Raw genomic sequence first — 15,636 nt, forward strand, 5'->3', positions numbered from 1 at the left:
TGTGTTTCTTTTTCCTTCAGCGGCGAACATTATCATCCAGACTGAAACTCCCATTTCCATTGCAAATAACAGCAGCAATGTAACCAGAGTGGTGCTTGAGCCAGACAACAGGAAAAGACCTCCAAGTAGCATGGAAGGGCCATCTGTAAAGAAACCCTGGATGGGAAAGTAAGATCTAAGAAGTCAGAGTATAAAGCCATAAGGGACGAGGAGATTATCTAAATGCAGCTGACTAATCAGTAATGTACAATGGATTTCTTTCAGTGTTCTGAATATGATTGTCTGAGCCAGAGGGCTCTCAAAAGACTCTTGGGCTTAGTGAACAGGCTCCTGCCATTTGAGAATACAGATGTTAAATGCTACATATACTACAGTCTCATTAAATCTTGAGTTTGTCATCTACCCTTATTATAGAAGGATAAATCTAAGTAATGAACAGTAGACTACTAAGTAGTTAGTATGCAGTACGTTTCCCATAAATGTTATCTCACTCTTGCTTTTTCTAGGCAAGCCAATAACCAGAATAAACCAGGATTTCTGAAAAAGAATCAATACACTAACACCAAGCTGGAAGTTCGAAAAATCCCACCTGAGTTGAATAATATTACACAACTCAATGAACATTTCAGCAAATTTGGAACTATTGTTAACATTCAGGTAAAATCAAGATTATTTTTTTCTGGTGTCTCTCTTCAATAACTTTGTCAGAAAAAACATACTGTATCATTTGGGAAATCAGGATAGGCAGTGCGGAGGGCAAAGGACTGAATCAGAAGCCTCTTGTGCCTGGCTCACTCGGCATTACTGTCTCCATTCTGTTAAAACTATTACAGTAGCTTCTAGCTGCACAAGTGCATTTTAAACTCTCAAAGCTAGGGGTGAAGCAAGGGGATTAAGCATCAGCTCTGAAACCCCAACATTCACTGAGCACCCTACACTTGATTTTTTGGAAGAGACCTGGTAAACAAAAATCCTTCCTCTTTTTGTATGGGAGTTGAAGATCCCATAGTTTTTCTCATAAGGTCAGGGCTTTAGCCAATCACCTTTCACCAAAAGTCTCTGAGTAACAATTTACTGCCATTTTCCACCATAGAGGTAACTGCAATTCAGGTGATGGTGCTTGGGATTATCTTGATTGAAGAACATTATATAAACAAAATAGTTCTAGTTCTGTAGCTAAAATCTTATTCAGCTGTTTCCCACTGAATAAAAAGTGGGGCCTATGAAAATCTACCTATGTTTTGAGTTTGATATGAGTAAAGACATTTTTAGTCCAAAAATATCTAGCTTTCTCTATTAAGAATGACTTGTTTTATTGGTGGTAGTCTACCTTCCTCCAAAACAGTGTGTTTTAAAAAATGTAATTACCTTTTTCATACTGGAAAATAAAATTGGACTTTGATACTGACATTGAATAAAACATTTTTCTCCTCAAATGTATCACATGGAATTAGGAGGCTTTTCTCCTAAAAATGGAGCAAACCTTTGTGGCTTGCATTGTAGTGACTTTGTTGGACCTTTGAGCGGAATTCTCCTTGCTTCTGTAACCCAAATGCCTAATACAGTGGATATTTAGTCTTATATGGATTCAAACCCTGCCCTTCCACAGGAGCTTTAAAAGGAAGAACTGGGGATGCAGAGCACAGCTGTGATAGGAGCAGCAATGGTTGTTTGTCTCACTTCATAGTGAATATTTAATAGTGATGATAGCAGATAACACAATGGTGGTGTATTTTACTACATACGTAAAACCTATTGTCTGTGCTGTTTAAAGTATGTCAGGGGACATTTGGCTTTGACTTCATCGGTGTCTCATCTTTGTGTAATCGATACTTGAAAAATACAACTCTCTCCTTTCTGGCAAACATTTGTCAAATACAGTTTTATGTGACATTTCAGATGCATTGTTTCCTGTGAGATATGGATCAGAGGCAGTTGTTCATATATGCTGAACTTCTGTTTTAGGTTGCTTTCAAGAATGATCCTGAAGCTGCTTTAATTCAATATTTAACTAATGATGAGGCCAGAAAGGCCATTTCCAGCACAGAGGCAGTTTTAAACAATCGATTTATAAGGGTGCTGTGGCACAGGGAAAATGAGCAGCAGCCACCACTGCTGCAGCAACACCTGCACCATCACCAGCAGCCACCGCCACAATCTCTGCATCACCAGCTTCATCTTCAACAACAAACGCTGACTGCCCAACCTCCAGCTGCAACAGTACATAGCAATGTGTCAAAGGTATACTGCCCTCATGCAAAATGAGGCTGCTTTGTCAAACTGGTCAGAGCATTGAAGATCAGTGATGCTTCAAAGTGAATAGTTCTTTAAAGATGCAACTATATAATCTTTCCTTTTTATATGTACTCATATGCAGGTGATAACTAAACCCCTGGCATCGGGTGCCTATGTCCTTAATAAGGTTTCAGTTAAACGTCGCCTTGGAGCAGCGGGTGGAAACCAGACAGATGCAGCACATTTGTTAAACCAGTCCAGTGCTACTGCAGAAGATTCTCAGGTATATTTGACAAAGATTAGTGCCTGTGAGTCTTAAAAATAAATATTTTCACTATTGGTTAGATCAGAGGATGCCTAAATAGGACTTGAGGGTTCTGTTTGTGGTTGTTCCATTAACGTTCTGTGTGACCTCCAGCAAGTCATTTAATCTCTGTAGCTCCAATTTTCTATCTGCAAAATTGGAGTAATGTCTGTGGGAAATAATTGTTGAATCTTGGTTTAAAATATAGATATGATTAGAAAAATAAATATTCAAAAGGTATTGCTTAGCTAACAAATCTCATCCCTCAGTATAGTCAGTCAGCTCTCTAGTGACAAGATTTCACTTCTTATTCCTGTAAATTTATTCTTCATGTGCACTGATCTGCATGGATAGACACTTTTCTATAGAACCATATAAATCTTCATACAGTTCAGAGTAATGCAGATTGAGTTGCACTGATGCTGTAGTGCAAAAACAGCCCTTGTAACCAAAAGATATGCTTGTAGTGGGAAAGGAAGAATCGTGCGAGGTTTAGGCTGAACAACTATTGCCCTTTTAATGGGAATCACGTTTCTAAAATTCTGAGCAAAAAGCATAATATTGTTGGCATGTGAATGCTAACCTGTATATAATGCACAATTAATATACTTAGTCTCCATAGTAGTTAGCAAGGGTAAATTTGATTCTGATGTGGTTTGTGTAACTGGCAGCATCAGCTTGTTATGGCCTCACTGGCTCTTATCTTTCCCTGTATTATTCTCCAAATAAGAACTTTAGTAAGGGAAAAGTTTTCTTTTGTCAAATGCCTTTGACAAGCGTTCAGGCTTTACTCTTCTGGGCAGAATTATGCTATTGTTGACTTCCGTATGCATGCGTATATATTAAGTTTGCAGTATAGTTGTAGTGTGGTGCTCACAGGATATTAAAGAGGGAAGGTGGGCGAGGTAGTATATTTAATGGACCAACTTCGGTTAGTAAGAGACAAGGTTTTTGAGCTTGTCCAATAAAAGATATTACCTCACCCACTTTGTGTCTCTATATTAAGTTGTCATGCGTCACCTAAATACCAAATAGCTTCCTTTTTTTAAAGACATCTTTAACCTAATTCATTTTAGTGTTCTATTATTTCAGACATTTCCTACTTCTGCAAGCCATACCAAAATGGTGTATAATTCCCCAAACTTAAAGACATCTGTGAAATCTGGCACAGGATCTAAATCCCATGATGTTCAAGAGGCCCTTAAAAAGAAACAGGTAATTGTATATACATTGTTTGGATATTCTAGAAGTCAAATCCTTGTAAAGAAATGATCTCTTACGTCAGTGTGCACCCTGGCTGAGAGTGAGAGTGTGTGTGTGTGCGCGCGCGCGATCCTGCAGTTTTTTCTCAAGTTCTCCACTCTCAGTGCCTGCTGTCAGCCACTGTGCTTGTCAGGCAGGTCTCCGGTGACTCAGCTCTCTGGCCAAGTCACACACAGCCCATGTGCGAAAACACACACACCCCTTTTGAGATGTACAGTTCTATCTCAAAGCCCTGCAGCCTTCTCCGTGCTCAGTCCTTAGTCAGTCCATCCAACAGGGCCCATCACGGTACCCTCAGTTGGGATCGGACTTCCTTGCAAAGATTCCTGCTCTAGAGTGGAGCAGTGCCCCCAGGGATTCCTCCCTGGTGACTTTTCCTTCTCTTGAGTCCTCAGTGACTCCAGTTCTCCAACTCAGCCACTTTTCTTGAACACAGTTCACTGACCCCAGCTCTCCAGCAGTGTCAGTGTCGGTTTGGCCCCTTCTGGTCATGGTAACACCATTCCAAATGCAGCCCTTCACTGGACTTGTTTAAACTCTCTTGCTCAGGGCGTAGCCACTTCCTCAGTGACTGTTGGGACGGGGGGAATCCAGGCTCGCCCACTACTGCAGGTCCCAACCCATGGAGACTCTAAATAGCAGCTGCGTGCCGCATCCCTTTAACTTACTGTGTTTCTCTGGGCCACTTCCCTGTTCCCCATGTCTTACTCACATCCCAGCAGCCAGCCAGGAGCACTTTCCCTGCTCCCCCAGTCCCTACCAATAACTGCTCGCTTTGGCCTTTGCACCTCCTGCAAACAGCCAGGAGCACCTTCCTTGTTCCCCCTCCCGGACCCTGCCAGCAGACTGAACTCAGTTGGGCTCTGTAGCTCCTTTTTATATGAGTTTTTCCTGGGCCCTGGTTGGCTGATCCTTGCAGCCTCTCTAGGTAGTTTTGAGGACAATCCTCTACTACTCTTTTTTGGATAGATTGTGGTAGGACTGTGAGGCCTCCAGCAGAGGGCCTGTGGACTAGTACACCTGGTCACATAACTTTAATTCCAACTTTCCCTGTAGAACAGTAAGCAGTTCTGAGACAACTTGCTTCTTACAGTGATTTCCCTGCCCCCACCATGCAGCCTCTGGGCTGTCTGGATATCTTGCAGAGAGGCAGTGTGGCTAAGCAGGGGCAGGAGCAGCAAGCCTTTTGGCCACTTTCTTCTTCTAGGTAGGCCCAGTGGCTTTCAATTGGTGTTCCCCCTTGCAGTAAAGGGAGCGTATGGTGTTAAGTGTATTGTATCTTTTTGTCTTTACTGGAAATGCTCTTATTGTGTGGCTGATGTGTTCTGTATCCGAGGATGTTTCCTCTATCTCTAAAGTTCTCAGGCACTTAAATTATCCTACCTGACCGAGAAAGTGTTTGTTTGTAAAAAGATGAAGAGAATTGTGAGAGACAAATGTTTTCATTCAAGTTGTCTGTGCTGTCCCTAGTTTTGTGTGCATGTTGCAGCATTTGCTTGAGGCATTTAGGTGTTACTGTGATACAGTGAATCAGGATCAGAGCCTCTTTACATTTGTGCAGTGCACAAACCTTTTAATCTTCATTAGAGCTTTCATTTTTATTATTTTTAAAAGAAAAAGTATAACACCTGAGCAGTTGGCAGGAGGAGTGTTAGAAAAGTTATTATTGACCTTTCTTGGCTATATATGGGGTAATCAGAAACTTATAGATGAAAGACTTATTGAATCCATCCCTCATCCAGTGTAGCATTGTGTGTCACTGCAGGCAAATCTAATACTTAATGGCTGTTACTGTAGATCTCAGCCAAGAAAAAGTAGTGTGATTTAATCTAGTTCTTTCTAATCATAGTAACTTGTATATGCCCAATAACTGACTGAAAGTATGTTCTCCTCACTTAGGAGGCAATGAAATTACAACAAGATATGAGAAAAAAGAAGCAGGAGATGTTAGAAAAACAAATAGAATGCCAAAAGGTAAGTCTGGAATGTATTCTAGCTGTTGCATTCTGATTCCAGTGGACACCAAAATTATTGAATGTGGTTGCTTGTCTGAATTGTATCTTCTTACTCAGTTGGTTTTTTAACATACATAGATGTTGATATCTAAGCTGGAGAAAAATAAAGCTACGAAACCAGAGGAGAGGGCAGAAATAATGAAGACCTTGAAAGAACTAACAGGAAAAATCTCTCAGTTAAAGGATGAATTGAAAACTTCTTCTGTAGCCTCCACGGCATCAAAACTGAAGTCCAAGACAGAGGTGTGTGCATTGTCCTACCTCTATGTACGTATGTGTGTATATATACACACAAACGCGCGCGCGCGCACACACACACACACACACACACACACACACACAGTTCTGAGAAGAAATCAAACTGAGTAATTTAATAATTAGTTGTTCTTGACAATCCTGTTCATTGAATCCTGAATGTGAACTATGTCATGTTACCCAGTACAGTAACTCCTCACTTAACGTTGCAGTTATGTTCCTGAAAAACGTAACTTTAAGTGAAACAATGTTGGGCAAATCCAGTTTCCCTATAAGAATGAATGTAGATGGGGGGTGGGAGAGTTAGGTTCCAGGGAAATTTTTTTTTGCTGTACAGTACTATAGTTGGGAGGTGCCCCTGCCTTACCCCACATAGGCACAGCCCACTGGCACTGGAGACAATGAGGCAGGCAAGGAGGCTGAATGTTCTGTAGACTAGGAGAAGCACATTGTGCAGGAGCAGCTGCAGCTTCCCCTACTCTGCAAGCACCAGGGGCAGGAGGGCTCAACCTTCGGCCTGCCCATGCCAGCCCTTCCCTCAAGCCCCCACCCTTAACCTGCCTCTTCTTCCCTCCTCCCCCTCTCTCCTGCCCACGGCAATCAGCTGGCTTGCAACATTCAGGGGGCAGGAGGAAGGGGGGAAGAGTGAGGACTCAGCGCGCAGGCTCCCTTCCTCTGCCTCCTGCCCATGGACATCAGCTGGCTTGCAGTGTTCAGGAGACAGGGGAGGGAGGGGGGAGCCTGCACACCGAGTCCTTGCTCCTCTCCTCTCCCCTCCCTCCTGAACGCCGCAAGCCAGCTGATTGCCGCTGGTAGGAGGTCGGGGGAGATGGGGAAAGGCGCTGATCTGCGTGGTGTGCTGGTGGGTGGGAGGTACTGGGTGGGTGGCATAGGGGAGCTGATGGGGGCAGAGGGCTGCCACCTGTGGACAAAACAGGCATCCAAACAACGTTATAGCAAAGCATTGCACAACTTTAAATGGAGCATGTTCTGTAATTGAGCAGGGACATAAGATCGAAACAACGTTAAGCGAGAGGACGTTAAGTGGGGAGTTACTGTACATGCTGGTTTATACTGCGTGAAATGATACAGTAAAGTATTGATTACTTTTTTAATTCAATAACTTGTCATGGTGTTTGCAGTAATACAGATATTTAAGAAGTATTAGGGATACTGTTTTTAATTGCTGCGATGTATTTGAACTTTCCATATTGGAAAGGTATAAGCAAAAGCCTTTTATGCAATGACAAAGCAAGTTCTACTAGCGTTTAAAGGCCAAGATAGATTAGTGGGAATATAAATGACTACTAACTGGCACTCCCACAAGCAGTAAAATTGTCCTCGTGCAGCATTTAGTATAAAATCCTTTCATACCTGTGAAAACATCAAAAATTACTTCACTGTGATCCTTATAACCAAATACCTACTGATAAGTATAAGCACGGGCAAATGCATCAACTCCAATAGAAGATAGTTTTTTGCATGTTACTTTTGATCCATATAGTTAAATGATCAACTGAGAGATCACTGAAATCATAGTTTGCTTGTCCAAAGGAACTTTACCAGCCTGTCATTGTATGTATTTCAACATAGGAATCCAAATGTCTTCTCTTCAGAGTTGACCATTTTCTTCTTCTGGGCATGAACCATTGGGCTTAGGAAGGAATATGGATACCGAGGGATTTTTCTAAAGTTTGTAGCTATAGAAAATGGAATACGGTATTTAGAGGACAAGTACTAATATCTCCATTTTTTTAAGGCACAAAAGGAGCTTTTAGATGCAGAACTGGACTTTCATAAAAGATTGTCTTCTGGAGAAGATACAACAGAGTTGCGGAAAAAGCTCAGTCAACTACAGGTTGAGGTGAGTTTGTAAGGAGTGCTGCTCCAGTGTTTTCTGTCTGTTACATGAAGCTTTCAGCTCCCCCGAAAGCTGAAAATAGTTTTGCCCACTATGTGCCTTTCTTTAACAGGCTGCCCGTTTAGGTATCTTACCTGTAGGTCGAGGGAAGGCGGTATCTGCTCAGGGCAGAGGAAGAGGACGAGGTCGTGGTGGGAGAGGAAGAGGCACATTGAATCATATGGTGGTCGATCACCGCCCCAAAGCTCTAACTGTTGGTGGCTTCGTAGAAGAGGAGAGAGATGAATTATTACAACATTTCTCTGTAAGTCAGCTCTGGATAATTAACTTAACTTAAACTGGAAAAAAATGTAGTCATGATTCCGTACTGCAGATACAAGACTTGGTGTTTCTTTAGCGTCTTCCAATGGAGGAACTCAAAGCAACTTCATGTGCAAGCCTTCCCTTCCCCCCTACCTCCCCCATCTTGAAGATGTGAGAATCTTTATTCATATTTCCATAATACAGATAAGTCATATCACTATCCCAAAGTCATAGAACAAGTTAAGTATATAATTTTGCTTTCCAAATTTGAGATTTGGATTATTAAATGTAACGAGACTTGCGAATTTATAAAACCTGTAATATAGTTATATATAGTTAGTAGTTGAATTAGTTACCCTTAGTAATAGTTCTTAACCTTTTTCGTTAGTCCCGAATAGGACACAGCCTTGGGACAGGGCGTGCCCTGGTCCCCAGGCTTTAAGCTCTGCGATCGTTGTAAATGGCCTTTGCCCATCAGCAATCACATAGTAGCTGCCTAAGGTACTAGACCGAAGGGCACATAAGTGACAAGTGCCGTCTTCGTTCTTCAAGATGTGTTGCTCATGTCCATTCCATGACCTGCCCTCCTTCCCCACTGTCGGAGTTTCGGGCAAGAAGGAACAGAGGATGGGAGGGGGGGCGCCATACCATGCCATATGGGTGCCACTCTAGAGGGTGCCAGAGCCAGTCCCCTTCAGATACTGCTGAGGAAAAGTCTTCCGGTACTGGTGCATGTGGTGAGCGCACACATACCTAATATGGAATGGACATAAGCAACACCTCTCGAAGAACACCACCTATGGAAAAGGTAACTGTCTTTTTTCCAAGCAGAGTAGCAATTTCACAAATTTAACTTGGTAGGAAGTTTGTATTGCAGCTTTCAGGTCCCTTTGTTGGGTTGTGAACTGTCCAAGGCCGGCTCCAGGGTTTTTGCCATCCCAAGCGGCGGAGGGGGAAAGAAAGTAGAGAAAAAAAAAAGTCGCGATCGTGATCGGCGCCAGATCCACCGCGCTGTTTTCTTGTTCGGGTGGCAGGTCCTTTCCTCCGAGAGGGACTGAGGGACTTGCTGCCGAAGAGCCCAACGTGCCGCGCCTTCCCTTTGGTCGCCCTGAGCTAGCACCTGGAGCCAGCCCTGGAACTGTCGCATCCAGTGTCAGTATGGGACACAACTAAATTAATATCAAGTTTATGATAAATTTTCCTAAACGTCTTCTGCATCCTGGCACTTCTTAATCGAGAAGCCTATTAACTTTTTGGGTAATCCATAAAATACAATCAGAGCAATTGAAACACATGCCGTGTTTGTGAAACGTGACATTGAACCTTGACCAAGTTAATGCAAATAATACCTAAACTTTTTCAAAAAGGAAGCGGTGATATGGCAAAACTGGGCAATATTCAGAACCATTTATTAGAGTTGAGTAGAGAAAGGTAGTTCATTTCACAGAGAATTTTCATATTTCAGAAATTGATTTTCATTCCAAATTGGAACTAAAACCAAAAATTTCAAAGTTCTCTGTAGAAGGGAATGAAATCCTGGCTGTGCCCCATATGGTGGGTTAACCCAGAGCTGCAAACCCTGGTAGACCTAGGGTTCAGGTCTCTGAGGCAGTCGTCCTGCCAACTTGCTTGCCTGCCATGTGACCAGGGCGAGTTCTCTTGGACTCCTGAAATAAGGATTTTTGAAGGCACTTTATTGAAATAGAACTGTATCTGCAAAACACTTTAGATTTCAATGGACTGGTCAATTCTGATGAAAAATGTTTTGTTGGAATTTTTTTTCAACCAACTCTAGTATTTTTTTAGCTGAATGTGAAGTACTGCACTGTAGTGCCCATTCTCTGAGAATTCTCCCAGTTTTCTAAGTGAGTCATATTCCTAAGAAAATGTTCTCTGCTAGTTCAGCAGCATCAGATGTTAGACCTGCAGGAAGAGATTTGGCATACCATTATTTCTATTATCTAAGTTAATAAAGTGTTTCCAAGAAGCTTAGTAGTTTTTTACGTAAAAACAGATTCCAATTCAAGAAATGCTTTCACTGGCAACAAATCCTTTTTTGCATTGAAGACAAATATAGCATGAAAGATTGTAAGCTGCTCTCATTTCAGCTAGATTGGCTTTAGTGTACAATCTCGTTCTCTAGTATTGTGATCCAGTGTTATTGCCACTTGAATACTCAGATTAAAGGGAGTTTGTTAACTGTGAAATGCAAACATCTGATTGATCTAGTGATAGTGGATTGATCAAACTTCTGTTTGCTGGCAGAGTGCTATGGTTCTCTTGCTGAACAATTTTCCTTTTGCAAATTAATGAGCTCCAAAAAGAACTACTTCATGGGACTAGAGAAGTTGTGGTGGGGGAGGGGTGCATATGTGTGTGGAGGAGGAGATTAAGGGGGGAAAAAGGAGAATTCTTAGCACTGGTAAGTGAAGGCCCCTTTTTTGTAGGGGGCAGATGTGTGTTCCTAGTTAAGCAGTGAATTTTAATTGCAAGTAATTTTAAATGTGTTTCTTGAGAGACAGGCTCGAGTCTATACAGCACTGCTGGATGGTACAAGCTGTGACACCTTTCTAGCCTCAGGCTATCTCTTCCTTCCACCAAAAAAGCCATATTTAAATTTCAGCTTTGAATAGGCCCGTGATACAACATGATGGTTTGTCCGACTGGCACACCTGTTTAATGATGCGTTTTCTTATTGTACATCTGTTTCACAGAAATTTGGAGATATTGAAGACCTCCAAGAAGAGGATTCTCCTTTAAGTGTCATTCTGACTTTTAAGTCCCGCTCAGAAGCTGAAAATGTAAGTTGAGTAATGAACTCTTCCTGTGGCTTGAGGGTAAGAGTCCTACTCTTTGGTACAATGTACTAGCTGAACTTTCTTCGGGGTGCTTTGTTCCATACCAGTCTGGTATGGACGTCGTGGATATTTGTTGCCATTAGTTAAATGGTTGGTGACCTCAGTATTGACAGTGCTTCGTTGGAAGACTCCAGCATTGACGCAATCTTTGAGCCCTGTTGCTCTTCTCAGAATGCCAATGTGCATACAGTGACTCTCCCAGTTAGGAGCTGTGTTGAAGTTGCTGCTCAGAAATATCCTTATGGGAGTGGGAGGTGGTAGTTGTGTAGCATAGATTTGGGAGGTGTGCACTGACACTTCTTATGGGGATTAACCTCTTCTGATTAAAGTTTCTAGCTCACTGTTGGTTACCTTGTTTCTTTATTCTTATGAACCATATGTTTTTAATTCCCTTTAAAAACACATCTAAAATAAAACCCAGGCTGCTAACCAAGGATTAAGATTCAAAGACCGAAGACTACAGATATCATGGCACAAACCTAAGGTACCGTCTGTGTCCACAGAAATTGAGGAAGAGGAGTCCAAGGAAGAGGTACTGTAGTACATTGGAATAGTGGCTTATCTATTTTCACAGGATTCCTAATAGTGTAGGTATTTTTGGTTATGTAGAATGTTTTCTCTCTATTTGCTGTGAAAGTTGTCTGAAGATATTGTGTCAAAGTTCACAGTAATTCTTACAAGATAGAAATGCTGAAACCTTACTTGGATATTGTACCTGCACATGCATCCTTAAGAGTGCATTGTGTATTTTTGAGTAAAATATGCATACCTGTATAAACTATCAGGGCCAAACATTTGAGTTCTCTGTGTGCTGATTGTTAAAGGTACACATCAGCAGTTCTGATATGCGGTAAATTCCTTCATTTCTAGTACCTGATTTTTATTTTTTCCCTCTGATTTAGGCACTTATAAATGATTGATGGATAAACAAACTTGCCTTAGCCTGGTCTGCAAAGGAAAGCGCTCATTTCTGAGAACCAACTACAGTTAATAAAGACTGCTCAGAAGCAGCGTAGTATTTGATTTGTGGACTTGTGACTGTTTTCTTCTGACCCTTTTTCCTCCTTTACGATGGCGACAAGATAGTGTATTCTTTATAAATTTGGCAGAAATAATTATTCACATGTCAAGATAAGATTATCCCTTTGACTTGTAAACTACTAGATATTTGCAAGATACTCTAATTCAACATTAACAATCCCATATTTACTAGAATCAATGTAGTAAGAAGGTGAAATTACTAGTCTTAATTATTGGTACTAGATGATGCATTTTGTATTAATCCTGGCCAGATGGTGCAAAACACCTTCAGAGCAACAAAAATGTGCAAAGTACATAATCTTTAAGGTTAAACTATGTATTGCTTCCGCAGATCACATGCCATCCCTGAACCAAGCAATGTTTAAGTTGGATAATTGTTTCTGTCCCTTGACCTGGAGGGATATGGATATATTATTAACCAGAACTTAATAGGAATGTTGCAAATTATTCTCCTCTTAGTAAAGAATTTTATTTCACTTAAATGAAAAAGATCCTACTATTTTTGCAACATGCCAGTGCTACTGAGGAGGGGACACAGCTCCTTCTTTTAGAGCCAACGTATTGTGTATGCACATTGTATGGGGAATCCTTTCAAATAGTATCTAGAAGCCATTGTATAAACCCAACCCTAAAATAATATCAAAATGCTGCTGCTTTATATACACCTCTATCCCAATATAACGCTGTCTTCAGGAGCCAAAAAATCTTACCGCATTATAGATGAAACCGCGTTATATCGAACTTGCTTTGATCTGCCGGAGTGTGCAGCCCCGACCCCACGGAGCGCTGCTTTACCATGTTCTATCCTAATTCATGTTATCAGGGTAGTGGTGTGTAGTATGTTGCCCCTTGCATATAGAGAAGTGCATTGGCATGTCATCTCTAAAACCAGACTACAATTTTGTCTTCATCCAGGAGACTGAAACCTCAGATTTATTTTTGCACGAAGATGATGACGATGATGATGAAGATGAAGATGAATCCCGTTCTTGGAGAAGATGAAACTTGATTTGGAATTGTATAGTTTTAGGAATATAGTTTGAACTACAACTTTTAAAAATTTATTTAAGAAAGTTGATGAGCCAAAAAAAATTATTTTATTTTACTTTTCAAAACACACAGTAGATTTCAAGTGAGAACAAGTTTGTGATATGAACGTGACAGATACTTAGCTGTGATACTAGGTCAGCCAAAGGCCCAATGACTTTTTATAGAGTTATAAAGATCATCAGTGATGGTAGTCCTCCTATAAAGAAGAAACTTATGAATATTGTCAAGCCCTTTTTTCACACCACCTGTATTATCTTGTTTTTTAATGCTTTGATTTATTAGATATAAATGAAAAAATGTTACAGGCTTTATTTAGTAATATTATAGGGTTGCAGGAGAGAGCTGCAGACACATTTTCATTAAATGTCAATTGCCTCATGTTTGCTAACTCAAAAAGGGCAACATTTTATTACATGTGAAGTCAGCTATTGTAGGAAATATTTGTGTCTGAATTCATTTTTTGCTTAAGACCTGTCTTGAGAGCCACACACAACTTCAGTGTAGAAGACCCCAAATTTTCTGCCTTCTAGTGTTTTGTCTTTTGTTTCCTCTTGCATACGTTAATAGGGAATTAGCATGATACTGCCTGGTACTAGTCCACAGTAAATTGCTTTAAATCCTGTTTCACTGTGAAACATTAGCAGTGACACTGATATGTGTCATTAGCATATTGTTTCCATTCTTTCACTGTCAGTGTCAATTCCTTCTCACAGTTTGGATGCAAGAGTCAAGCTTAATCCAGGCTGATTTATTGCATTGTCAGTATTGGTAAATATCAATCCTGTTAAACTGTATAGAGTTCTAAAACAAGCAACCATGAGAACCCTCTTCTCTCACCTCCGCAATATGACCAGGTCTGTCACTTTTATTAATATTCAGGCCAAACCCATACAGTGTTCAGAGCAAGTTTTATTGTTTTTTGGCCCATGGAAGGTCAATATCCTATTACACCAAACCAGCACTTTAAGTGATATGATTCTTAAGGCTAGTGTTTAAAACTCACTTTAAGATATAAATACGAATAGTTTTCCTAAAGGGCAGTTTCATTTAAAAGCAGGTAAAACGGACAATGAAATTTTCAATTGCCTTTGTCTTTATACCACTTTAAAACAAAAAAGCACCAAAAAAGAAATGATGGTGATTTTGGTAGAAATGGGGCTAAGAAGTTTAGACCCTCAAGAGCCATAGATCTTCATAACTCTGTTATGTGGGTCTTGCTGTTCATGAGCATAAATACATTATCCAGTAGGCTTTTTCCTTCACTCTGTAGGCATCTGTACTGTACACTTTGTACAGTTAGAGTTATCTGGTATGTAAGTAGCCATGTAAAATAGTGTCTTTGCATTCTAAATGTCAGTTTGAAGGAGCAGAGCAAACACTCTCTTACCAACTGCTGGGATTCTAAACAGCTTATTATATACATGTACCAAATGCATACATTCTTGGCTTTAGAAATCATATATTGCTTTCAGATATTAAGCACACTAGAGTATTTGGCAACTGTTTCCTGATTCAAAATAAATACAACATGTACCAGAAATTTTAATTTAGGCTAAACATAGCTAGTTACTTGAAGTCATGTTCTTTCAGGTTGCCCCTCATACTCTTCCTCTCCGTTTGAATATCCTTTTGCTGTGGTAATATGTAAAAGAAGCCAAAACTTTATCGCTTTAAGTTTCAGTGTCAGTTGGAGGGAATATGTCCTTCAATATTTCCCCCCTTCATATTAAGACTTCCATTTTCTAATTAAATACTGCATTCCTACTACTGCTGAGTCTAAATTTATGAAGGAATGATGAAAAAACATAAATACTTTGAACCTAGAAGAATAATCCTTGCTTTTCTCCCACCATCTCTAATATTTTCTTAATGTCTGTGGCTCAGTGTATGTTTTGATAGATCCATTACAGCAAATGTTTGAGTCCTGACAGTTTAAAAAATGATAGAGGGAACAAAGGATTTATATATTTTTTTTGTACAGAGTTTTTTCTTAAACTGTATAATTTTGTAAATATTTTGCTTTTTGTGTACTAAAACTACCAGCGTATAGATTTCAATAAGAATTGTTGTATTTTTGTATTTGGAAACTACAGATTACAGTGAACGAATGAAGCTGTAAGGCAGTGTTTTTCTCAAACTGGGGTCATCGCTTGTGTAGGGAAAGCCCCTTGCAGGCTGGGCCGGTTTGTTTACCTGCCCTGTCCGCAGGTCCGGCCGATCACGACTCCCACTGGCCCCGGTTCACCGCTGCAGGCCAATGGGGGCCGCTGGAAGCAGCAGTCAGTAAGTCCCTCGGCCCTCGCTGCTTCCAGCAGCTCCCATTAGCCTGGAGCAGCGAGCCGTGGCCAGTGGGAGCCACGATCGGCCGGACCTGCGGACGGGGCAGGTATACAAACCGGCCCAGCCCACCAGGGGCTTTCCCTACACAAGCGATGACCCCAGTTTGAGAAA

At 40.9% G+C, this 15,636-nt stretch overlaps 1 protein-coding gene across 4 annotated transcripts in view; it reads left to right on the plus strand.

Moving 5' to 3' along the window:
* The window catches only part of RBM27 (RNA binding motif protein 27), a 36,032-nt gene extending 20,651 nt beyond the window's left edge, over positions 1-15,381 (plus strand). For all 4 annotated transcript variants that reach the window (XM_030572023.1, XM_030572024.1, XM_030572025.1 and 1 more), the window contains exons 10-21: positions 21-168; positions 507-657; positions 1,966-2,241; positions 2,378-2,518; positions 3,632-3,754; positions 5,702-5,776; positions 5,896-6,060; positions 7,832-7,936; positions 8,046-8,237; positions 10,951-11,037; positions 11,516-11,626; positions 13,051-15,381. In XM_030572023.1, coding sequence (XP_030427883.1) covers positions 21-168; positions 507-657; positions 1,966-2,241; positions 2,378-2,518; positions 3,632-3,754; positions 5,702-5,776; positions 5,896-6,060; positions 7,832-7,936; positions 8,046-8,237; positions 10,951-11,037; positions 11,516-11,626; positions 13,051-13,137 — 1,661 coding nt within the window. In that variant the 3' untranslated portion in view covers positions 13,138-15,381. The remainder of the gene's footprint in view (positions 1-20; positions 169-506; positions 658-1,965; positions 2,242-2,377; positions 2,519-3,631; positions 3,755-5,701; positions 5,777-5,895; positions 6,061-7,831; positions 7,937-8,045; positions 8,238-10,950; positions 11,038-11,515; positions 11,627-13,050) is intronic.
* The last annotated feature ends 255 nt before the right edge of the window (positions 15,382-15,636 follow it).

This window comes from Gopherus evgoodei, chromosome 8, assembly GCF_007399415.2.
Source record: "Gopherus evgoodei ecotype Sinaloan lineage chromosome 8, rGopEvg1_v1.p, whole genome shotgun sequence".
NCBI classification, from domain to species: Eukaryota; Metazoa; Chordata; order Testudines; family Testudinidae; genus Gopherus; species Gopherus evgoodei.